The sequence below is a fragment of the Schizosaccharomyces osmophilus genome, chromosome 1 (genome assembly GCF_027921745.1).
Source record: "Schizosaccharomyces osmophilus chromosome 1, complete sequence".
Taxonomy (NCBI): domain Eukaryota; kingdom Fungi; phylum Ascomycota; class Schizosaccharomycetes; order Schizosaccharomycetales; family Schizosaccharomycetaceae; genus Schizosaccharomyces; species Schizosaccharomyces osmophilus.
Genome location: NC_079238.1, coordinates 4,249,599 through 4,273,956, shown reverse-complemented (window position 1 = coordinate 4,273,956; position 24,358 = coordinate 4,249,599). Strand labels below are relative to the sequence as shown.

At 37.8% G+C, this 24,358-nt stretch overlaps 10 protein-coding genes and 2 non-coding genes across 12 annotated transcripts; 8 read left to right on the top strand and 4 right to left on the bottom strand.

Annotated features, from left to right (window-relative positions):
• Positions 1–703: 703 nt before the first annotated feature.
• On the bottom strand, positions 704–1,183 carry rpb11 (RNA polymerase II complex subunit Rpb11; the record flags this gene model as incomplete). The annotated part of the gene is made up of 3 exons (XM_056180734.1): positions 704–935; positions 993–1,082; positions 1,134–1,183. 3 exons carry the CDS (start codon positions 1,181–1,183, stop codon positions 704–706), a joined length of 372 nt encoding a protein of 123 aa, XP_056036363.1.
• A 751-nt stretch (positions 1,184–1,934) lies between these two features.
• On the top strand, positions 1,935–2,259 carry mrpl27 (mitochondrial ribosomal protein subunit L41; the record flags this gene model as incomplete). Its single annotated transcript, XM_056180733.1, has 2 exons — positions 1,935–2,111; positions 2,155–2,259. 2 exons carry the CDS (start codon positions 1,935–1,937, stop codon positions 2,257–2,259), a joined length of 282 nt encoding a protein of 93 aa, XP_056036364.1.
• Positions 2,260–2,576: 317 nt separating this feature from the next.
• Positions 2,577–4,835, top strand: SOMG_01939 (sodium/calcium exchanger; the record flags this gene model as incomplete). The annotated part of the gene is made up of 1 exon (XM_056180732.1): positions 2,577–4,835. The coding sequence occupies one exon, from the start codon at positions 2,577–2,579 to the stop codon at positions 4,833–4,835; it is 2,259 nt and encodes a 752-aa protein (XP_056035095.1).
• A 493-nt stretch (positions 4,836–5,328) lies between these two features.
• On the top strand, positions 5,329–9,088 carry taf2 (TATA-binding protein associated factor Taf2; the record flags this gene model as incomplete). The annotated part of the gene is made up of 5 exons (XM_056180731.1): positions 5,329–5,373; positions 5,419–5,533; positions 5,627–8,690; positions 8,743–8,881; positions 8,933–9,088. 5 exons carry the CDS (start codon positions 5,329–5,331, stop codon positions 9,086–9,088), a joined length of 3,519 nt encoding a protein of 1,172 aa, XP_056035094.1.
• Positions 9,089–9,665: 577 nt separating this feature from the next.
• On the top strand, positions 9,666–10,536 carry rpp1 (RNase P and RNase MRP subunit p30, Rpp1; the record flags this gene model as incomplete). The annotated part of the gene is made up of 4 exons (XM_056180730.1): positions 9,666–9,750; positions 9,791–9,849; positions 9,896–9,994; positions 10,033–10,536. 4 exons carry the CDS (start codon positions 9,666–9,668, stop codon positions 10,534–10,536), a joined length of 747 nt encoding a protein of 248 aa, XP_056035101.1.
• A 504-nt stretch (positions 10,537–11,040) lies between these two features.
• Positions 11,041–11,958, top strand: meu34 (ubiquitin-protein ligase E3 Meu34; the record flags this gene model as incomplete). The annotated part of the gene is made up of 1 exon (XM_056180729.1): positions 11,041–11,958. The coding sequence occupies one exon, from the start codon at positions 11,041–11,043 to the stop codon at positions 11,956–11,958; it is 918 nt and encodes a 305-aa protein (XP_056035100.1).
• A 198-nt stretch (positions 11,959–12,156) lies between these two features.
• Positions 12,157–13,109, bottom strand: SOMG_01935 (mitochondrial inorganic diphosphatase; the record flags this gene model as incomplete). The annotated part of the gene is made up of 3 exons (XM_056180728.1): positions 12,157–12,485; positions 12,526–12,898; positions 12,957–13,109. 3 exons carry the CDS (start codon positions 13,107–13,109, stop codon positions 12,157–12,159), a joined length of 855 nt encoding a protein of 284 aa, XP_056035103.1.
• A 1,588-nt stretch (positions 13,110–14,697) lies between these two features.
• Positions 14,698–14,769, bottom strand: SOMG_20082. The gene has a single exon. It is a non-coding gene; the product is annotated as a tRNA-Glu (tRNA).
• Positions 14,770–15,146: 377 nt separating this feature from the next.
• On the bottom strand, positions 15,147–15,218 carry SOMG_20081. Its single transcript has one exon. It is a non-coding gene; the product is annotated as a tRNA-Cys (tRNA).
• A 391-nt stretch (positions 15,219–15,609) lies between these two features.
• Positions 15,610–17,101, top strand: atg6 (autophagy associated beclin family protein Atg6; the record flags this gene model as incomplete). The annotated part of the gene is made up of 3 exons (XM_056180727.1): positions 15,610–16,200; positions 16,243–16,593; positions 16,640–17,101. 3 exons carry the CDS (start codon positions 15,610–15,612, stop codon positions 17,099–17,101), a joined length of 1,404 nt encoding a protein of 467 aa, XP_056035102.1.
• A 301-nt stretch (positions 17,102–17,402) lies between these two features.
• nat10 (rRNA/tRNA cytidine N-acetyltransferase) lies at positions 17,403–20,591 on the top strand (the record flags this gene model as incomplete). Its single annotated transcript, XM_056180726.1, has 3 exons — positions 17,403–17,459; positions 17,498–17,643; positions 17,693–20,591. 3 exons carry the CDS (start codon positions 17,403–17,405, stop codon positions 20,589–20,591), a joined length of 3,102 nt encoding a protein of 1,033 aa, XP_056035097.1.
• A 380-nt stretch (positions 20,592–20,971) lies between these two features.
• Positions 20,972–23,913, top strand: fft1 (SMARCAD1 family ATPase Fft1; the record flags this gene model as incomplete). The annotated part of the gene is made up of 4 exons (XM_056180725.1): positions 20,972–22,591; positions 22,634–22,768; positions 22,821–23,753; positions 23,797–23,913. The coding sequence occupies 4 exons, from the start codon at positions 20,972–20,974 to the stop codon at positions 23,911–23,913; spliced, it is 2,805 nt and encodes a 934-aa protein (XP_056035096.1).
• Positions 23,914–24,358: the final 445 nt, after the last annotated feature.

Here is a 24,358-nt window from a genome sequence, read left to right as displayed (position 1 = left end):
AATTTTAATTCTTTTTATCGATATTCTTCGAATAGGGTTTTTTTCCGTACAGCTAGTTCAGCATATGTACTGAGTTGGTACGTTATGACTGACATAATACTATTGTACTCTATATCTAAAACAAAGCTGCATTGGAGTTTTACTGTTGGTTTATAAAGAATGCGATGAATTGATTTACTTTTAGTTCTTTTCTATTTGAGCAGAAGTCAAATGATATTCGAGTTCAAAGTATTGCTTTTTAGTAAAAGGTAGAGCCATCTTGCAATGAGCATTCACATATTTTGTTATTACATTCTGATTCTATTTTTAATATATTAACCAGTTAAACCAAGGAATCAAAAAAGTTTTTTTTTCTATAAAGACAAGATGAACGAAATGAAGCGTTCGAGTTGCTAAGCGACTCTGAATGAAGAAAAGGGTATTGCATAGAAAGGAGTCATTGCCAGAAGGAAGTTATCATTATTTCAGTGGTAAGATATGGTAAACATATTCAAGAGGGAGAAAATACGAATGAGCGGGCCATGCACCATTAAAAACTTCCCCATACATTTAAATTTCTTTTCTGTCTTTTAGCCAACTGTCATTTAATTGCAACATTAAAGAAATCGCCTTCTGTGGTGGTGATCTGGCAACATGCCCTCTATGGGCTTTGTATAGGTAGGAAGAACGCGTTCACAGCATAAAATCAGCATATTTACTTTTTTTAAGAAAACTCCATTTCCACTCCTTCTACAGAAATCATCTTAAGTTCCCATTCCCTCATAAAGTTCACTTTAATTTCTTCCAGGTGGGTGATGAGCGCCTTGGCTGCGTCAACAATTGCCTGTTTCGGAGTACATTCTTCGGTGGTTTGTACTCTCAAGATAAAATTATGATTTAAAGGATGGGGAACCTTGTATCCTGCAAAAAGCACCCGTTCATCTGTCAATAATTGTCTAATGGGTGATTAGTTGCTAAACACGACACAATCAATCAGAGTTTAAAGAGCTTACTGTGCCAACATGTTTGCCAAGGAGTGATCTTCTTTCTCAATCGTTATAACGGCAGCATTTGGGGATTTACTGTCTAAATTATAAGTGACTCTTTGCCATTGTTAGTAAACTTCGTGGCAGGGATTCCATTCAAGTGCTTACTTGGGCAATCCCATGAGCTCAATGAGCTCATAACGTTCGGGTTGATTCATCCTCAATGGAAATGTCCAATGCTTTTAAAACGAAATTTTTGTAGTCGCTAGAGAAGATGGTTGTTTTCGTTCTCTGAGTAAGCTCTCGTTGGGCTTCCGTTTAACGCATTAACCACAATAGACGAAGACTACCGTACCAAAAAAAATCGCAATATATGCATTGTGAACGGAAATGTTTATCGTTGTTTATTATTTATTTACACAAAAAAAAAAAAAAAGCAGAAGATGATGACAGTACAAGAGAGAAAAGGATTCATTCTTCTAATTTGTAAATTTGTAATTTTTTTTTTTTAAAAATTTAAAAAAAATTACATACTTACTAGTTTCTTTCTTCACAAGATTGCGTTACGAGGTTGCATAGCGTTTCTGGGTTTATTTTGGATCTGTTAAGCAGGGAAGTAAATCATCCGATGTAAGACCTTTAGCTTTCACTCAATTAATTCTTTTTTATTTTTTGGTCTTCCTCTCTGACATGCGCGTCGTTTCTCATAGTAAAGCTTTACCTTATGGGTGATAAACACCCGACAAACTTATTTCCCATTGTATGCATATTGATTCCTTCATATCTTTTTTTCACTTATAATATAATCTATAAATGTCTCTTAATACAGGAAAGAAAACAATTGGAAATCTCTTTTGTTTATATCCTGTTACCTTCGCTTAAGGTACATGTTCTTCACTGCTCCCTCAGTCCAGCACGCCGGTCGCATTCTCTTACTTACCCTTTTCCTCCACACAAGGGACTCAAAAAATGCAGCCTTCAACGATCTGTTCAGGTGCTAGACGCCTTCAAATGACCACGAAGATGGGTCACCAATACTATCGAGGTACAAGAACCGGGAAAATGGGTCAAATTACAAACAAAGGTGGTTTCTCTGTTGAATGGACGCGTGTCCGTACATTTGTCCCCCCGGCCGGCAATTGCGACGTATGTATGTTAATAGATACTACTTTTACTAACCATTTTCAAGCTTCTTCCTTATGTTTCCAACAAAGTAAAGCCCTTGAAAGGTGCTTACCCTAAAGGCGCCAATGGTTTAGATGGATCCGTATATTACGATCTGGCAAAATCCTAAACCGAGGTCTTTCCCTTTCAAATAAGATAATTTACTTTTAAATTTCCTCAACTATTCCGAGCAAAATTCCTTCTCCTTTCTCGTCTTGTGGTTTCTACGCTAATTATGAATACCGCAGTGCACTAATGTATGTTTGTTTACTATAAAGCAATGAGCTCAGTATGTATAATCTTTATGTTTACTCTACGTAACAGCCCAAGCCTTACCTATTACTTCAGAAATCCTACGTGGTCTTGAACTTTCTAGCTATTTCACACCGTATTTTAATTTGTCGTTCCCACCCTTTTCACTTATGAATCTAAAGTCCCTGACTTGTGATGATTATTCAAAATGACTACAAGGGGCAATACAAGCGGAAACTCTTTAGTAGTGTTTCACAATCTGTAAGACGGTATAAACCGTTGCTTATATGGGGTCTTGTCAGCGCAATATGCCTTTACACATGGATGCATCGCATAAGTGAAAATGACAAACATTCGTATAATCCCGATCCCCCTATTCAACATTTATTTAAACGTTTTGATAGTTCCCCAGGTAAACGCCAGGAAAACCTGAGTTGCAGTGATGTGCGTTTTGTTGAACCTCAAGAACAATGCCGTTTCGCCAAACAATTTTGTTGGGATGAAACTAGTGGCTACATCAATTATCCAGAGCTCTACTACTGTTCATTTCACCGATTTCCTCGACTTGGTTTGACTATCATAGTAATTTGGCTAGGAATATTATTCACCAGCATTGGTGTATCCGCCAGTGACTTTTTTACCACAAACCTTGTTACCATTTCCTCACTCCTACAGTTATCCGACGCCGTTGTTGGTGTTACCTTTTTGGCTCTTGGAAATGGCTCACCTGATGTGTTAAGCACGTTTGCTGCCGTCCGCGTCCAAAGTGGTGGTCTTGCATTAGGTGAACTTTTGGGATCTGCCTTCTTCATTGTCGCGATTGTCGCTGGTAGCATTTGCCTTATCTGCCCTTTCCAAATATGTAAGCACCATTTCATTAGAGATGTAAGCTTTTTCGCCGGCACCGTGATTTTGCTGATTTTCTTTTTGATGCGTGATGGCAGTTTGTGCTTGTGGCAGAGCTTTGTCATGATAAGCTATTATTTATTCTACGTCTTATTTGTGTTCTTTTCCAGTAATTCCAAAGAATTTTACACCACCACCGACGCTCCCCATTTGGCATTACCTGCCTATTCCCCTGTTATCAGTCATTGTCCCACGTTCAATTCGTACAATGATGATTTGCTGACCGTCGCTTCACGCTTGAAAGCACATACGAAGAAATCATCAAATCCAAGTTATAGCCCCTCTCCTTCTCTGATAGAAAATAACGACTTTCGAAAATTATCCTTGCCGAGTGATGATGATGTTTCCTACTTTTCAAAACCCACCGCTTCAGTGGAACCCATATGTCCCCCCTCACCTGGTCCTACAATTCGTCCGTCTTTCATTGGTGCCCTGGAATTGCATTCTGCATTAGAAAATTATCCTTCTACTCACGGCGCCATAGCTGATGGTGATTTGTCTTTGGACCATTTGCATGCTCATCAAGCTTTAGGCAAATATACTCCCTCTGGAATGAATACCCCTTTAAGTGGTACCGAGTGTAGACCTAATTATATTTATAACAATAATTTGAGTGCCCAGTCATTCTTATCGGAAAATAGTGGTTTGTTAAATTATTTGGACGAAACAGACTCATTAGGAGCTCGTTCATCCCTCCTTCAACTGCTTTTCCCGACTCTACGTAATTTTTACAAAAAGGCTTGGTATGAACAAGCATTGGATATTATTATTGTTCCTTCTGTTTTTGTGTTTACACTAACTTTACCCGTATACCAATGTCCTCAGCAACCGGTGGATCCTCTATACCCCGCAGAAGGGTGTACCCAAACAACGATGAAATGGAGTAGACCTCTTCGAGTCCTCCAGTGCATATTTGTTCCTCTAACATTTTGCGTTTTAACATTTAATAACACTCAGCTGTACTATGCCCTAACATGTAGTGGCATCGCGTCTTTCGTGGCCATTTTGATGCTTTACAAGTTCACTAAACCCGAGGAGTCTCCTCGTTTTTTGCCCTGGGTTAGCTTTTTTGGTTTTATTCTAGGCATTCTTTGGATTTCGGCAATAGCCAACGAAATCGTGGGCATTTTGAAGACATTGGGTTTTGTACTAAAATTGAATGAGTCTGCCCTAGGGTTGACTGTTTTTGCAGCTGGAAATAGCCTTAGTGATTTTATTGCTGATATAATGGTTTCTCGTTCCGGATTTCCAGAAATGGCCATTGGCGGAGTTTTTGGAGGACCGATTTTAAATATTCTAATAGGTCTTGGCTTTGCTTGTTTGTATAACAGTATTTCGAACCATGGAGCTGCGAGTCGGATCGAAATTCCCAGATCTCTTTCAATCACTGCGTATTTCTTGCTAGCTTGTCTAGTTTTACTCTTGTCTTATGTTCCATTCAACAATTACAAGATGGATCGCAAATTAGGTGCGCTACTGTTTATGTTATATTTCGTAGGTACCTCAATTAGTGTGGTGTTGGAGTTGCTTCGAGATGGGAATAAGTGAACTAGAAAGTGCTGAGATGGCAAAGACCTGGTCACTTGCCTCTTTGAATCATGTATTTGAAGCCATTGCGTGGGTATATTTAATATTGTCCCAGCTAGATTTTTGCTTCTTCCAGCCATGTCGCATTTAACGAATGATTTGCTTTACGGATTAGGATGTACAAGATTGTGTATAGTAGTTTTCTTTTTGAATTTCATTTTGGAATTAAATTTTTTACATAACCTCGTGTTTAACGTGTTAAACGTTAATTCTTCGTCAATAAGTAATTAAATATACGAATTTCGAATGCTTTGATTGACAAGCTTGGCAAAGGCCATTTATTTACTTTTCCTTCTCAAACTCTCCAATTCTTTCACTGCAAGTAGCCCACAGTGCAATACAACTCACTGCACATCACTATCCGCACTTGTTGTCAGGAACCAGAAAGCTGCCATCCACAAGATGTACTGAATGCTTGGAAAAGTCACCATATGTTAGATTTATAGAGCGTAAGATGTCACAATCGGTGGATGTTCCCGCGCGGGGGCTCATAATATATGTATATTTTATGTAGGATTATGCTAATGTTTGTACAAGTCATCAGAAAGTTGCAATTGACATTGACTTTGGTTCGCAAACGATAAATGGGAGAACGGATATAAATATAATGCCCATTGATCCTGAGTTAGAAAAAATCGTTTTAGACTGCTATCAAGCTGGTAAGTATCGAGGTGTACAATGAAGGGACGAGTCTGGATACAGACTCTCATTCCTTTGATTCCTGCCAATCCTTAATGCTAATTACGGAACAGATATTCACGCATGCTATATAAATAATGAACCAGCCAAGTTTGTTTACGATGATGCTTTACGGCGGCTGCGTATACAGGAACCAAGTAGTAACGTAAGCCATCACCATCAGCTGAATTCTCAACTTGAATCAACTGTGAATGATTTAGGAGGCTTATCAATCTTCTTACCAAAATCAAAGGGAGAGGAACCTGCACCTGTATTGGTGTCGGTCGAATTCTCTGTTCACCAGCCTACGTCGGGCATAACATTCGTTGGCGTTGATCCCATCGATCATCGTTATCCTCACACTTACACCAACAATTCTATAACCCCTTATAGCACATCATCCTGGCTTCCTTGCGTCGATGGTATATGGGAGCGTTCCACCTGGGAGTTTGAAATTACTATCCCTAAAACTCTTGGAGCTCTCTCTAAGCCTTCTAGTAACCAACTGAATGGATTTGCAAGTGAATCTTTGTCACAAAAGGCTTCTGAGGATGATGATATGCAAGGTGGTTTTGACCACAACCAACATACTTCTGTTACAGAAACAGATTTTTCTGAAGATCATGATATGGAGGTTATTTGCTGTGGTGATCTAGTAGATCAGGTTACGCATCCAAAAGCTACTCATAAAAAGACTGTATATTTTACTGTTTCTACGCCAGTTGCTCCAAACTATATTGCTTTTTCAGCTGGCCCATTCAAACATATAAACTTAACAGATTTTCGGGAACCAGAAGATGATGATGCAATGGGTTCAAGTGCTATCGAAATTGCTGGATATTACCTTCCCAAATATGCTGAAGAAGTTGAAAACAGCTGTGTATTTATGTACAAAGCTATGGACTTTTTCGTGAGAGAGTATGGCTCTTACCCATTTAATGCGTTCAAACTTTGCTTTGTCGATGAAACGAATTATCCTATCATTTCTACTCCATCCCTTGTCATTGCTAGTAATTCTCTTTTATTTCCTAAAAACAATTTAGATGATATTTATGAGTCTACAAAGACACTTACCTGGGCGCTGGCTAGCCAGTGGATAGGAGTATATTTAATTCCTAAAGCTTGGGATGATTTATGGCTTATATTTGGTTTATCCTATTTCATAACGGGTCTATTTTTGAAAAAGATGATGGGAAATAATGATCATCGTTTTCGGCTAAAAATGGATGTTTTAAAGCTACTAGAGTTGGACATTGGTCGTCCTCCTATAGCTCATCCTAATTTAACTCTTCCAATTGATCCTAACACTTTAGATTTCATAGCATTGAAAGCTCCGCTTGTAATCCACATACTTGAGCGCCGTCTAACAAAGACTGGTGGTTCTTTAGGAATGTCAAGAGTGATACCTAAGCTGCTGCTTCAAGTTATGAGTGGTCATATGTTAAACGGATGCCTAAGTACTTCTCATTTTCTCAAAACGTGTGAGAAAGCTAGTCATATGCGTTTAGATATATTTGCTCAGCAGTGGATTTTTGGTTATGGATATCCTATATTTCGCGTTGTCCAAAGGTTTAATAGAAAAAAGATGATCATCGAAATGGGTATTGATCAAGTTCAAACTAAAGAAAATCCGTCTATACCTGCATCAGAAGAAAATTTTGTTTCCGACGCTATAAGACATTTGAACGATAAGCCGGTTGCTTCTGGCCTTCCAGTGTTCAGTGGACCGATGACTATCCGTATTCATGAAGCCGACGGTACCCCTTATGAACATGTTGTCGAACTGAAAGACTCGTTCACAAAGCTTGATATACAGTATAATACGAAGTACAAGAGGATTAGTCGTAATCGTTCCACGAAAAATGTTCGCAAAGATAACGGCGATCATGGTGGTGATGATTCTGACTATGTAATTAGAAGCTTGGGTGACGTCCTTCAAAGTGATGAAGATATTGAAAAATGGAAGCTTTATGACTATACGAAGGAGGACGAAGACACCATGGCTACTGAAGCTTTCGAATGGATCCGTGTTGACGCTGATTTCGAGTGGATATGTGATCTACGAGTTCGCCAACCTGAACATATGTTCGTTTCCCAAATTCAACAAGATCGTGATGTTGTTGCGCAATTAGAGACGATTAGACATTTCACGGGAAATAGCTTTACGATTTCTCGCCAGGTATCCACGGTCTTGCTTAGAACTCTATTGGATACCCGTTATTACTATGGAGTACGTCAAGAAGCCGCTCAGGCTTTAGCTAATTGTGCCGCACCTGACTTGGATTGGATTGGTTATTATCATTTGCGCACGGCGTTTTTAGAAAGTTTTTGTTTTGAAAATTCAACTATTCCGAAAAGCAACGATTTCACCAATATTTCTGAATATTATGTAAAATGTGCTATGGTTAAGGCTTTTGCGAATGTTCGTGATCGTAAAGGTGTCACCCCGTCGTCCGTGAAGAAGCTTTTATTAGATTTACTTTGCTTTAACGACAATGCTAATAATGAGTTCTCTGACTCTCATTATATTTGTCTATTGATTGAATCTCTAGTTGATGCTCTTATTCCAAGAGGTGAAACGGTTCAATATGCATTCAGCGATCCTGAGCACATGGAGTTTGTTCACCAGGCGATAAGCGAGATTGATCGACACATGCGCATTGACGCTTGCATGCCCTCATATAAAAATATCATCACGATTAAAGCCCTGGAAGCTAAAATTCGCTTGGGAAGAACCTTTCATTTAAATTATGGCCCGAGGGAGCTATTTCCATATACTCAGGAAAGCAATTACAACTCTGTTCGCTCAGTCGCATATGATTTGATGCTCCAATCCGGAGCTTTGAAAAATGATGCTCTAATCAAATACATGTTTTACATACTTGTGAATGATCTTTCACCTGCTGTACGTCGCTCATTAATGTATTCTATCCAGAAAGGATTTGGTTGCTTAGCACGAGGTGGGGCCAAAACAGACTTTGCATCAGACGATTTAATCGTTGAAGAAGATATTACGAAGGCTATTGAAAAACGCATAGATATTACATCTCGAGCGAGTATATCTGGAGCCATTGAGGCACTGCGAAACGATGTTGGGCAAAACAGAGTATTATCTGACGAAATGTGGAAAGCTATTAAGTACGTTATAAGGATTTTTTTAAGCGTGATGAGAACTAACAATCTCTTTTAGTGACCCTAAAATAGATTTAATGACCAAACGAAATTTATTGATGATATGTCGAGTGTTGTACAAAGCTAAATCTTCAGTAATCGTTACACTGAAGATTCCCAGTCTTATACCACGCTTGCGTGCCATCCATCTTGGAAAAGTGAGTGTCTTTAGAATTAAAAACGTGTCCGAACTAACCTTTTTTTTACAGGGTAAAATTGTCATAAAAAAGGCGCCATTAAAACAAATTGGGAAAAACAAAGAAAAAACACCACCTCAGATACCCGATCCAAGTCCCATTGTTAATAATACTAGTAATAATAATAAGCCGAAAGGACCAACTTTGAAAATCAAGTTAAAGCTTTAGAAGATTCTTCCTCGGGTGATGTCTGAAGTTTTAATACAAATGAAAACGAAGTCATTGTTATGCTTTTTTGGAACAGCATCGGACTTTCACATGTCAACATTCATGCTATTATCTACTGCTTTAAGAAATGAACATTTTTAACTGTTTATAGTCTTTTGATTGCCTAGTTGTATTATAAAATTAGTTTTGGAAGTTCTCTACCTTGCACTTGCATTGTCGCGAGTAGCTAGTATAATTTTTCAATTCGCTCTTAATGAAATTAGATAATATTAAAAGAAAATATTTACCATTACAACAGGAATTGATCATTATAAGAAGCTGTTCTTGTATAAAACTAGAGTGAGAGACTGATCAATTTTCGATAAACGTTCAGAATCATGCTCTAAAATTGGGTCTTCTAATAAATTAAATTACTATCTCAGGAAACGTAAATGTTCACCTTTGTTGGTATATAATATTGCTGAACTCTCTTCACTTTAGGCAGTAGAAGTCTAATGCATAAATGGGGTTTTCCATCCACACCCACACCTAAAACTTGGACCGCTAAGTGTCCTTCATTACCAATTGGCAAGCTAAAATGTTTGCAGACTTAAATGTAGTATGGCCTTCGTTAGGTATAAAAGATTCGACAATAGTGAATACTGTTAAGATGCTCGAAAAATGTATGAGCTAACCAAAAACTACTCACGCTAACTAAAACAGTGGGTTATGCGGCTGTTGCATTGAATTATCAGTTTGATGGAAAATTACAAAACGTTATTGTACGTGTTCACTTCCAGTATGGCTGCATACTAACAGCTCAAAAAGAAAAACCCCATCCCTGCCACTTTGTATCCAGAACAGAAAATTAAGATTTATTCACGAATCACTTTAACCATCGAATCGACACCTCAGAACAAAATTTTGGTATGTAATTTTCTTCTTCCCGTAGCTGACTGTTATAGCATAATGCAACAAAAGAGTTTGACATTCTGGGTTTAAGACCAGTGGGAGAAAGATTGCTGCAGCAAACTGCTAGTGATCTTGAGTTTGACATATTGTCCTTTGATTTTTCTCAGAGATTACCCTTTTATTTGAAGCATACTATTATGGGACTCGCGGTTTCTCGAGGAATCGGAATTGAGATTTCTTATGCTTCGGGCTTGCGGGAAACTTCTAGTAGAAGAAATTTGGTTACAAACGCTTCTAGTTTGGTTCGCGCTACCAGAGGACGCGGTATATTAATATCCAGCGAAAGCAGAAGTCCATTAGAATGCCGTGCCGCCTTTGACGTTATAAACCTAGCGACCTTTTGGGATCTGAAACAAGATCAAGCTAGGTATGCTATTAGTGGATTCTGTCGATCTATTATATTGCATGCTGAAACAAGAAGAAATACTTATCGTTCTTCCGTTAAACTGGTGGATGAAGATACTACACCAAATAAAAGATTGAAGGTGGCTGCCTAACTCAAAGATTACTCTATTTATTTCTGGTTTTGGGAAACGTCGGACATACATAGTCTGTTTGCAATATATAAACCAACGTTTGTTTTGGTTTAAGAGAGATTTGGAAACATCTAAGTTTTTGACTATTTAATTATTTACTTTCTTTTGGTTTATAGAAAATAATTACCTATATTGCAATATAGGATTTAATAAAAAGTTGATAATTTTTGAGCAGCCTAAAAAGATAGCCTGTATTTTATTTTATTTTTTTTCTTTTTTTACTCATTAAAACTTTCAATTAGTGTTTATGTTTTTGTTCTTTCCTGGATTCACAATGTTCCTTCCTTCGAGGTGTATTTTGTGGTCGCTTGTTTGTTTACAAGTCCTGGTAGAAAGGGTTGAATGGGCATCAATTCCACTGAGCACTTTATCATACATGCGTAAGTAAATTTGAATCTGTGATTTTCTTCAAATTTATTGCAATAGATTACTCTGTCGTTTTTGCAGTAGACACGAAAGCTTGCAATGGAGAGGCATAACTCCATGACAGTAAATGAAGACACTCCTCCAGAGGGAAGCAATGATGTCTTGCCATTTGCAGTCGCAATTATATTTTCAGTTATTTTCTTCAACCTAATATTAATATACCTTTGTCGCTACTGCTTGACATGCTTTCATTTTCTCGACTTTGAGGAAGAAGACGACGACGTACTTCCTCTGATGCAGACCAACAGAATGAACAATTCAAGACCTCCTACTTCGTTCCCAACGGAAAGGCTTCACCATATGTTAGGGTACAATATTCCCCGCCATAGGCAGCAGCCTCCCACATTGTCCCAAAACGAATTGGGCTATTTGTCTCCAGTAATAACTTACAGAGAATGGCTTTACCAAAGAAGAACAGAACAGAATAAACAAAATGTGCAATGCGATAATCTTCCGATTGATAAAATTCCACCTACATTCGACAAAGATCCTTTTCTTTTAGGAATGTCAATGAATTCAACCGTAACTAAATGTTCGGAGAATGACTCCATTGATTCAAAACCTTCCAATGAGAAAAATACTTTTGACCAAGCAAAAGAAAGTTGCTTTAAAGAAGATGGTTCAAACCAAGAAGAAGACGAGGAAGACTTTTGCACAATCTGTTACGCAAATTATGACTATAATGAATATTTACGTCTCCTTCCTTGCAGGCACATTTTCCACGCTCAATGTATAGATACGTGGATGACTACATCGAAAGCATCGTGCCCTCTCTGCAATGAAGACTATAGCAGAAAGCATAATAAGCGTAGAAATCACTCGGCTGATTTTTTCAACACAGAGGACTTGACTAATGAACCCGGAAACATCCAAGCTGAAGAAATTGCTCCTTTCGTAAATCCGGTCCTGTCTTTTCGTGACAGCAGGATGCCTTTGTTTACGAGCAACGTTGTGTAGATGGATTAAATCACCTTACACAACCGAAGAAATCAATTAACTATGATAATAGTGCTCCAAAAAACAAAAAAACAAAAAAAAAAGAAATGTAATCATAAAAGATCCGAGGATATGCAAAACAAGAGAAAACGAAAAAAAAAGAAATCGAATTCTGTCGTATAGCAAGGGAAGAAATTAGGTAATTCTGTTCAAAAAGGCCTATTCAGGTAGTTGATAATAATACCCGAGAGAGGGAAAAGCGGAAGTCTTTGGCAACGGGCTTTCCTCCATTTTTCCTACATCCTGGGTAATTCTGGTAGCTTTTTCTGAATTTGCGAGGAATGAATGAATATGGTCAGCTCTTTGGGAGCCCGTTTTCCAGCTTGTATGACATTCGCTAATGATTTCCGTAGCAATACTTTTTGGAAGAAACTCTCCTGAAAGACAAAATGTATTCCTTGATTTTCCATCAGGAATTTTATATACTGTAAACCAATCACGGGTGCAGGTTAACAAACGAGGCATGAACTCTTTAACATCGTCGATGTCTAAGCTAGGTCAATCACGGTGCTTTAAGAGAAAACTTACCATTAAGTATATTTGCCAAGGGATCATTAACGTCGATGGTCAGAATTTTCCAGTCTGTTTCGTTTTGATCCAAAAGCGCTAAGGCACCCAGAACTTTGACCTGTTTGATTTGTCCGAGGTATCCAATGGCTCCTCCAATTTCACACACGTCAATTGGATCACCATCCCCTTTAAAATTGGTGTGTGCATCCAACTTATTTGGATCCTCAAATGTCTGAGGAAATGCACCATAATTCCATATGTAACCGTGATATGGAAAACAGTTTTGAACGTACCGAATTCTATCATTCTTCATATCATGAACTATTGGGTTGAAAGGAATAGAATTTGAGATTTCACATTTTGCTTGCGTCCAGCGAGGAATTTCCACAACCTATATACTCATGGATTAGCAATTCTCTTCATATACTCAAGCTGACCGAAGCGCGTACCATATTCAAGGTCCCTTCTTTTGAAGACAAAGGTATATCATGGAGGAATGACACGGGTTTTTCTTTATTGTAACAATAGGCACGAAAATCCGGTGTATGAAGTTTTCCTTTATACCTTGTGAGAAACTTGGTTATTGCACGCGAAGAAGACATGGATGGCAATCTGTTTTAAAGAAAGGGAAATATAGCAAAAATGAAACCTCAAATAGAAGAGAAAATGATTATAAGATATTGATTACGAGAGAACACAGAAAAGTCAAGTACTTTTTAACTTAAAGAAGCGAGACGATACCACTGTGAGCAATTCGTTCTAACCTTTATTCTAGGACGATATCGGTTTATCTTGAAGTATATCGTTTTAAGGCAGATGTCTTTTTTTTGGAGGGGAAAGCTTGAAGGAAGAATAAGAAGAAAAGAAAGAAATAATAAAACTCTTTAGTAAATGCCAATCAGTCTTCCCGTGGCAGAAAATGCATAATGTTGTAACAAACCATTGACGAATACCAAAAAAATAAAGATCGTAATATTTCGTTCTTTCGAGTAGAAATAAATCTAGTTGAATATATTGAAAGGAGTTTCATTCAGAACCTTATAAAAGTTTTCTTCTTGCATTGGTTTAGTATCCACTGAGAGATCTCCTGGGTCTGCCTTCTAAAGGTTCATGGGGTACCAGGAAGAAATATATTTTGTCGTGTATATTCATATGTCAGATGAGATGGATGGCACTCTATTCACGTATATTTCTAGCAGCTGCTCACATGTAACCACCCGTGTATCCATCGTATCCATAAGTCGATTTTTAAGACGAATAGAGGGTTTCGAGTATTAAAAGATAAACGAAGGAATAAGATTTGCAAAGCTTATGAAAAACAAGAGTAAAACAGAAAACACTTTTCAAAGGAAATTGCATAGCATATTAATTTTAAAACGCGTGTAATTGACTTTAAAAGCAAATACGGAATAGTAAACATCTGACTAGTATTATAGAAGAGAGTTGCGGTAGGCATTCTTAATGAGGAAGGCAATTCCAAAGGATTTGTGACACTTTCTGAGAAAAGGAATTCCGATCTATCTTTCAAAGGAGAAGTAACATTTGAGGAAATGAATTTGAACGCCAGACGGACTCCCTTTCGATTTCAGAGTGAATCGACAGCATGCTTTACAAGCTTATGTCACAGCACTTTCGTTTTATTCAAAAAAACACTGGAAACCAGGGAGATGAAACTTATAAAGGGGATCATAACTCCGACGAGAACACTGTCCCGCGTTCATAAAAAGCAGATATAGTCTACGATTTGAATATGCCATAAAATACAATTAGAAAGTTATGCTTGTAACTGTTAAACCAGGAAATCACCTGCAACGAGACAGGGTAAGTCCACTTTTAAGAATTAACCTTGGAAGAAAGAATCGCTTTATTTTTGTCAAAACTTCATGCGCTTGAAATCATCGCCAAAGGCATCACCACGTTAGATAACAAAAAAATTTTTGAATTTCCCAAAGCTGCACGAAGGGATCTTTTTCTCCAGGTAAGGAAATGACCTATGTTCCAAATAACAAAGCATGTTATGTCAATCATTTCAACAGTCAGCTTCGTAGAGCAGGCAACACAAAGTAATAGAAACAGTCTAAAAGAAAAATTCGATGATGGAGGAATCCAAAAGTTTGGTCAATGACCTCTCCATAAATTTCATCCTTGTTCGTTTTGAAGCATAAAAGTAATAGGTTTTCAAAAAAATATTTCCGTTGCGGGGAGTCGAACCCCGGCCGCGTCGGTGAAAGCGACGAATCCTAGCCGTTGGACCACAACGGATTTACAAGAATTATGATATACATTCTATATATGACCTTTGAAAAGAGCACAATATTGCGGTTTCTTGGACGGATTTTTTTTTTTTTTTTTTGCAACATTGAAAGTTAATTAACTATTCAGCGTTTGTCGCTCTATTGGCTGTCATTTCTTTATTTGGGGACGTCAGTTTTGAATCCAAGCAGAATTTCAGACACGAAATGATAGTCAAGAGTTGTTGAGTCTCTAGCTTTTATAGGGTCCATTGTTTACACAACTGACATTGGCGTGTGCGCTTGACAATCACAAATAAAAACTGAAGATGAGATATTTTCTTTATTTTTGGTTATTCCAACATGTTCATCTTTCCTAAAGGGCAAGAGGATGGTACAAAAAAATGAAGGGGCCAACCGGATTTGAACCAGTGACCTGGGGAATTGCAATCCCTCACTCTACCACTGAGCTATAACCCCAATACGATGATCGTACTAAAGTGATATAGTATATATTGCTGGTATGTATTATATGAGGGAAGAGATGGGAAGAAAAAGGATATGTGGAATTGTGAATGTAGTAGGACATCTCTTTTGGTTTACTAAAAGAGTAAAGAATATAATGAAAGGTTTGCTACTTTCCTATAAAACCGAAATCAGCGCGATAAATCAAATGTTTACGAAACCAGCGATACGCTTGGTTAGAATTTCTTATGGAACGTGTTTGGGCTCCAATCATTTGTATCTTTATTTGATTGTATTTTCAACTATTTAGGATGTTTTCATCACTTACTTTGTTTTCGCATTGTAGTACTCAGATGCACACATGTACCACTGGTATGAAAGCAAAGTACCTTTTCAACTGCACAACATGCATTTTGTATGCCAAAAATGCCATTCGCTACTCAAACTTAAAGAAAACTACGATGATGAGTTGGTGAAACAGAAATTGTTTCCAAAAAGCGTGAGTTTGTGGACGCCATCATTAACAGAGACGAATGAGGAGTGCGAAAGTGATGATGAAACTGCTTCTTCAGTAGAGGACTATCCTGTGGAGCGACTACAGTTATACAAAAAAGCGCTTAAAGAAGGGGAATCCGATTTTCCTCAATCACCTCAAACAGAATTGAAAACACCAACTCTTGACTCGTTTGTGGTTTTACCAGCGTCACATGATGGATACAACGAGAATGAAGACGAACGGAATCCTTCTACGGAGGTAAACGACTTGTTTAGTTGGAAAATAGAGAACTACTATCGAATCTTTGATTTATTGTCTGCAAAAACAAAAGTGAATCATCCATTGTGTGAAGAATGCGCTGAATTGCTGGCAGAAGAAATGACGAAAACACTAAACTCTACAAAAGCTGAAAAAAACTTGTATTCATATTACAGTAATATGCTGGCTAATCAAGATTTTGAAGAAGAAGATATCTCCCAATTCGAAGCCGATGTTCAAGAAGTATGCATTGTAATCGACAACTTGTTACTAACAAAGAACTAGATTTCTGAAAAGATTAAGGAAAAAGAAAAAGCAATAGTCGATTTGTCCGCTCAGGAACAAGAATTACAAAGTCACTTCCGCGATATGATAATTGAATGTGAAAAGACGAACGTCGAGGAAAATGAATATAAAAAAACATTAAATCAACTTTTGATGAAAGAAAGTGCCTTAGAAAAGCAACGCGATTGTGCACAATTAGAATTTGAACATAATTCAAAAAAGTTCGAAAAGCTCCAGAAAATGAATGTCTTTAGTGATATTTTTTATATATCGCATTATTCCGAACCAAATGGTGAGGGATCCATTGCTACGATCAATGGCTTGCGGCTGGGCAGGTTACCTAGTCAAAAGGTGAGCTATCTTTTGTTTGTCAACTTGAACTAACAACTCCGATTAGGTAAGCTGGAGTGAAATAAATGCTGCATGGGGGATGACGGTTTTACTTTTGGATGTTCTTGCTGAAAGACTAGACTTCCATTCCCCTTTATACCAACTCAAGCCCTTTGGTAGTCAATCGTATATTCTTCGTTATGATCAGGATCTTAGCACTGGGAATACGAAGCCTGTGAGAATAGATCTATTTTCTACTGGTGAACTGAAAATTTTTATGAACCGTCGGTTTGACCAAGGAATGGTGGCCTTTTTGGACTATTTGCACCAGCTTGGAGACTTTTGTGCAGCCAATACGCCGTCGGCCATCTTACCTTATCCTATAGAAAATGATCGTATTGGAAGTAAGTGTATCAGACTTGCTTTCAATCAAGACGAAAATTGGACGCGGGCTTTGAAGTTTGTTTTGACGAATATTAAATTTTTAGAAGCATATGTTTCTTCGCAGGAAAAGCATACCAACTTTTAATTCGAACCCTTTCCTTTAATATGTCTACATTACGGCTCCTGTTAACGTTTAATGATTTAATTTTAGAGATACTCACTACGAGCTTTATGATACAATAGTTCTTGTTCTATGACTGTTTACTCATTAACTGTTCTTTCCATTACAAATGAAAATAAATTGATTCTTTCTTCCGATTTGTTTATTATTGCTAATCTAAGGCCTTTTCACTATTACAGTTAACGAACCTTAACGATGTTACTAAAATATACCTTCAGAAAGGCAAATAGAACTTGGCAGCAGCCAGAAACAATCATTACCAAAAATGCCAAAAAAAGCTCTTGATTCTCGTATTCCAGCGCTCATAAAGAATGGCTGTCAGGTATGCGATTGAACTAAAGACGTAGCTGACAATTGTAGGAAAAACAACGAAGTTTTTTCGTTGTTGTCGGCGACAAAGCTCGAGACCAGGTTGTAAATCTTCATTGGTTACTATCCCAGTCAAAGGTTGCCGCTCGTCCTAATGTTTTATGGATGTACAAAAAAGATTTGTTGGGTTTTACCAGGTATGCACTATATGACTTCCTCTCTGTTGTTTAATCTAACATTTAAAAGCCATCGTAAAAAACGAGAGACTAAAATCAAGAAAGAAGTAAAGAGAGGAATCCGTGACCCTAACTCTGAGGATCCTTTTGAGTTGTTCTGCAGTATCACCAATATTCGTTACTGCTACTACAAGGAATCTGAAAAAATTTTGGGTACTACTTACGGAATGTTGGTTTTGCAAGATTTTGAGGCATTGACTCCTAATATCCTTGCTCGTACAATCGAAACCATTGAAGGAGGTGGTGTTGTCGTTCTCTTGCTTCACAAAATTAAATCGTTGAAGCAACTTTATACCATGTCAATGGATATTCACTCCCGTTATAGAACTGAAGCTCACAGTGACGTGACTGCTAGATTTAATGAAAGATTTATTTTGTCTTTAGGTAATTGCGAAAACTGTCTTGTCATTGATGATGAACTCAACGTACTTCCCATTTCCGGTGGTAAGAATGTGAAGCCTTTGCCTCCCGTTGTCGATGAAGATAGATCGACAGAAAACAAAATCAAAGAACTGCAGGAATCTTTAGGGGAAGACAACTTAGCGAGTGGTCTTGTTGGAATTACCCGTACCCTTGACCAATCCCATGCTGTCTTAAGTTTTGTGGAATCTATTGTAGAGAAAAGTTTGAGAGGTACCGTTTCGCTAACTGCTAGCCGTGGTCGTGGTAAATCTGCTGCTTTGGGTTTAGCAATTGCAGCTGCCGTTGCTTACGGTTATTCTAATATCTTTATCACTTCTCCCAGTCCCGAAAACTTGAAGACTCTTTTTGAATTTATTTTCAAGGGATTCGATGCATTAAATTATGATGAGCATACAGATTATGATATTGTTCAGTCAACGAATCCAGCTTTTAACAATGCCATTGTGCGTGTTAATATTTTCCGCGATCATCGCCAGACAATTCAGTATATTCGCCCTGAAGATGCCAATGTTTTAGGACAAGCTGAATTAGTGGTAATTGATGAAGCAGCTGCTATTCCCTTACCTTTGGTACGTAAGTTGATTGGTCCTTATTTGGTGTTCATGGCTTCCACCATCAACGGGTACGAAGGCACTGGTCGCTCTCTCTCTTTGAAGCTTTTACAACAACTTAGAGAACAGTCTCGTATGGTTTCAGCAAATGCAAATAGTCCTGCCGGTAATTCTTCAATCAGCGGAAGAACTTTGAAAGAAATAAGCTTGGATGAACCTATCAGATATGCAGCTGGAGACCCTATCGAGGGATGGCTTAATAAGTTACTTTGCTTGGATGCTACTAATTATATTTCAAAGTCCGCAGCTCAAGGATTTCCTCATCCATCCGAGTGCTCACTATTCCGTGTTAGCAGAGACACGCTGTTCTCCTACCATCCGGTTTCAGAAGCATTCCTGCAACGCATGATGGCTCTCTACGTTGCAAGTCATTACAAAAATTCTCCAAATGATTTACAATTAATGTCCGATGCTCCTGCTCATCAGTTATTTGTATTGTTGCCTCCTGTAGACCCAAAGAATCCCAAATTACCTGATCCTATTTGTGTTATTCAATTAGCTTTGGAAGGTTCTATTTCTAGGGATTCCATCCTAAACGGATTGAGTAGAGGACAAAGAGCAGGTGGTGACTTAATTCCTTGGCTTATATCTCAACAATACCAAGATGAAAATTTTGCCTCTTTGGGCGGTGCTCGTATCGTTCGTATAGCTGTTTCTCCCGAGCATACAAAAATGGGATATGGTACCAGAGCGTTAGAGTTATTGCATGATTACTTTGAGGGTAAATTCGTTAGCATTTCCGAAGACTTTCGCTCCCCTCTTGATAGCATGAAGAGAGTTTCTGATGAAGAGCTTCAAGAAAATGCGTTACAGACTGAGAAGCTTAATGTACGTGATGCTAGAACAATGCCACCCTTATTACTGAAATTATCAGAACTTCAGCCAGAGTATCTTCACTATATGGGTGTTTCGTATGGTTTGACACCAACTTTACAGAAGTTCTGGAAGAGAGAGGGTTATTGCCCATTATATCTCAGACAAACTGCCAACGATTTGACTGGTGAACATACATGTGTTATGCTTCGACCTTTGGCTGAACGTGATACTGAGTGGTTAGGTGCTTTTGCGCAGAACTTTTATAAGAGATTTTTGACTTTACTTGGCTATCAATTCAGACACTTTACTGCTATTACTTCATTGAGCATTTTGGACGCCTGTAACAATGGTACCAAACATTTCCATTCAGAAGTCCCCAAACTGACTGATGAAGAGATTCATCAAATGTTTGAATCATTTGATTTAAAGCGATTAGAGGCTTATGCTAACAATTTGCTTGACTACCATGTTGTTATGGATTTGCTTCCTAAAGTAGCTGGTCTTTATTTTAGCGCTAAATTCCCTGAGAATGTTAAGCTTTCTCCTGTTCAGCAATCTGTCTTACTTGCCCTTGGTTTACAATTTAAGACAGTTGATGACCTTGAACGAGAGTTTAACTTACCATCAAACCAATTGTTGGCTATGTTGGTTAAGTTATTGAAGAAAATAACCACTTGCATAGATGAAATAGAGAGCAAGAATATCGAACAAGATTTGGAAGTCAACGAGAAGGCTGAAAAACCAAGTCACAGAGTTCCCGAATTTACTCCTGTTCAGCAATCATTAGAAGAAGAATTACAAGAAGGTGGTGACGAAGCTATGTTATCCCTTCGTGAAAAGCAAAAGGCCTTGATAGATGCTATGGATTTGGAAAAGTATGCTATTGGCGGTAATGAAGAAGATTGGAAGAAGGCTGAACAACAAATCAATAAAACTAAGGGTAAAGGATCTACTGTGGTTAGTGTGAAGGGTCAAAAGAGAAAAACAGAAGCTGATGAAGCAAATAAACCGAAGCAACCCTCGAAGGAGAAGTCTTCTAAAAAGAAATCAAAGAACTAATTAGAACTTTCTGGGATTTTTGTGGTTTTGGGTTACTAGATTTTGGATTTATGGATCTATCTATTTTTCAATAAAATTATGTTTAATAGTGAATATTGAATGTGTAATTTAAAGAGACTCGAATATCAATTTCATTCCCGTTTGCAAGTGTAAAACACGACCTTAAATTTCTTTCCAACTGAGTATTTACTTGAATATCTATTTTTCAAACAATGTTTAGTCTTCACTTCTTGTATCTCCCTATTTCATTTAATGGTCGAGTTTTTGTCGCTATGTTTAGTCTACGAACCCAACTTCCAGCGGCCAAATCGTTTTGTAAACAAAAGCTTTCGACTTCTTCGTTTCTTACTATTAACTTTCCAAGTATGCTAGGAGCGTAAATGTTGGACAAAGAAAGTAAAGACTTAGTTACTGTACCAAGCCCATCTCCTCCTGGTACGCCAGTACGCGAGAATCATCAAATTTTCATAAACAGTTCCCCAATAGAAGAGTCTCCCGTACGGAACACTGGGCGTGAAATTGATCAAAGTGGTTTACATTTGGCTTCAAGAAAAGATTTTCGAGACAGGCTGAACCCTTTAACTTTGGAATCGGTGGCACCTGAAGATACCAACAGTCAAAAAAAGATAAACAGAATCCTTCAAGAAAAGAACGACGAGTCAATTGTTTCAAGAATTGAGGCTAAGACAAAATCAAATAACAGGGATAATTCTGAAATGAATGATGCTATGAACACTGAAACGATGGAATCAAAAATAAATTTTGTAAAACGTCGATTTCCTGAGCTGGACGAAAATGATATAGTCGATAAATTAAAAAAGTTTAATTGGAAAGAAAACATGGTACTTCATAAACTTACGTTTCAGAGACTACTAAAAGAACCAGGTGGGCGTGTTGGTAATAAAAATTCTCGGAAAGAAAAAAACAATAAACCAGAGAAAGCTGCGTTACCAAAAACTCATATTCCAAGAAAAAGAGACTTGCAAAATGGGGAACCTGTTGAACCTACTAAATCTCGAAAAAAGACTTCGCGTGTTATTCAGCTTTCTGAGGAAGAGGAAGAGGAAGAGGAAGATGAAGATGAAGAAGACAGAACTAGTACGTTTCCATTAAAGAATACCGAGTACGAAAAGGAAAATACACCTAATCCAGCTTTCGAAGATGCCTCAGTGGAAGAATTTGATAAACATCAAGTTCAAAACGTGAGCGATGAAGAATCTGACTATGATAAGCGAGTGCTTGATTTTTTAAACAGTTGTTCCCTACAGGAGTTGATAGATGTATCTAGTTGCCCGCATGATATTGTAGAATATTTCATTACGAAGAGGCCATATCCAAGCTTAAATAAGGCCGAAGTCGTTCATAAGAAAAAAGTTACTGACAAACAAAAGCGATCAAAATCGGACTCTTTTAAAGTGGGCAAAAAGGTTGTGAATTCTACGTATGAAGTTTTACAAGGGTTTGACGCTGTTGATTCCTTAATTAATCGCTGTGAAAATTACGGACGCCTCATAGCAAACACATTAAAAAACTGGCATAACATTCAACAAGATAAAAATCACGAAGAATGCATACCAATGGATTACATGGAAGAGCAGCCCGGATTGTTGGCACCTGGAGTAACACTGAAAAATTACCAAATAATGGGTGTTAATTGGTTACGTTTAATGTATCATGCTGATTTGTCGGGTATTTTGGCAGACGAAATGGGACTTGGTAAAACCTGTCAGGTAATTGCATTTTTGGCTTCAGTGAAGGAAAACAACATTAGAGGTCCCCATTTAATCGTGGTTCCTGCCTCTACCCTTGAGAACTGGCTTCGTGAGTTTGCTAAATTTTGCCCATCTTTGCGAGTAGAAGAATACTCAGGAAGCCAAGCTGAGAGGATAGAGAAAAGATATTATTTGACAGACAACGAATATGATGTTTTGGTAACAAACTATCATATGGCTTCGGGTTCTAGAGATGACAGAGCTTTCTTACGGAGACAAAGGTTTAATGTACGAATCCTGTTCCTACTTAAGATGTATACTAACGTATAGATTTGTGTTTTTGATGAAGGTCACTACTTAAAAAATCGGATGTCAGAAAGATATAAACATTTGATGAATATTACAGCCAAATTTCGCCTTTTAATTACTGGAACGCCGTTACAGAATAACTTGAAAGAGCTAATTGTATGTGCTTCATTCTCTACTTCTTAGTGGTTACTAACATTTACACCTGCAGTCTTTACTTGCCTTTATGTTACCCAAGATGTTTGATAGTAATATGCAAGGACTGGATATAATTTACAAAATTAAGCCCTCTACGGATGGAAATTTTGAAAGAGCTTATCTTTCTCAACAAAGAATTTCTAGAGCAAAATCAATCATGAATCCCTTCATCCTTCGCCGCAAAAAGGCCGATGTTTTGTCTGACCTTCCCGAGAAAAAACAACTCGTAGAGTATTGTCATATGGAACCTAGTCAAAAGGATATCTACGTAAAATTAATTAAGATGAGAAACGATTCTTCCAGTAATCGTGAAAACATTATAATGCAACTTCGAAAAGTTGTCAATCACCAGCTGTTGTTCCGTTCTATATACTCTTTAGAAACCTTGAGGACGATGTCAAAAAGGATTTTACGAGAGGATCAATATTTAGACGCCAATGAAAGTTATATATATGAAGATATGGAAGTCATGTCGGATTTTGAACTTCACCATCTCTGTATGCAATTCAAGTCTCTGCATCAGTTTCAACTGCAAGGAGAACCTTGGATGAAGTCGGGAAAAGTAAACAAGTTAGTTTCACTGTTGCATGAATCTAAAAGTGAGGATCGAATTTTGATTTTTAGTCAATTCACTCAAGTATTAGATATACTTGAGCTCGTCCTGAAAACCATTGGAATCAAGTTTTTGAGACTTGATGGCTCTACTCCGGTAGATACGAGACAAAGTTTACTCGATGAGTTTTACGAGAACCCAGAGTATAAAGTGTTTTTGCTTTCGACAAAGTCAGGGGGTTTTGGAATCAATCTGACTTGTGCAAACGTTGTCGTCATGTATGATTGTTCTTTCAATCCTTTTGATGATTTACAGGCAGAAGACCGTGCCCATCGAGTTGGGCAAACACGACCTGTTTCTGTTTATCGCCTAGTTACGGAAAATAGCATTGAGGTAAGTGAATGTTTGTATGATACGTTGATACTGACCATTATAGGAAAACATACGCAAGTTGGCAGCTACAAAGCTGACTCTTGAGTCGAGCCTTACGACAGAATCTGAAAGGATTCAAAAGGAGATTACTGAAGATCTGATTCATAGCTTACCTCGATAATTTATTTAAGGTTTTGAGCACATCTGAAACGTCGAAAAAAGAGCGATCCAACCGTAAGTATCAGAACCCTGTCTTTCAAAACAAGAAGTGCATTTGTATGTGAAAAATAGCAAGCCAGCAAAGGATTTTATTATATGGTAAACTCGATGTCACGGGAAAATACTTAGTATAATATGACAAAGCAAGTGGAATACAATGGTAAATGCTTTTGACGTTAGAATAAGTAGTTTTAAATTATTTACTACATATACGGATGAATGGGTGTACAGAAACTGCCTGGTGAGACTAATGAATATGTTATCAGCAACGGTATTAGCTCTTCCAGCAAAAATCTTCCTAATTGGATATTTTGTTTGGACCAGCTGTTGCTTATATAGTGACTCTAAATAGACAATTACAAGGGCAGTCTAGCTAAAAATTAGCAGCTTGCAAACTCTGGATCTTC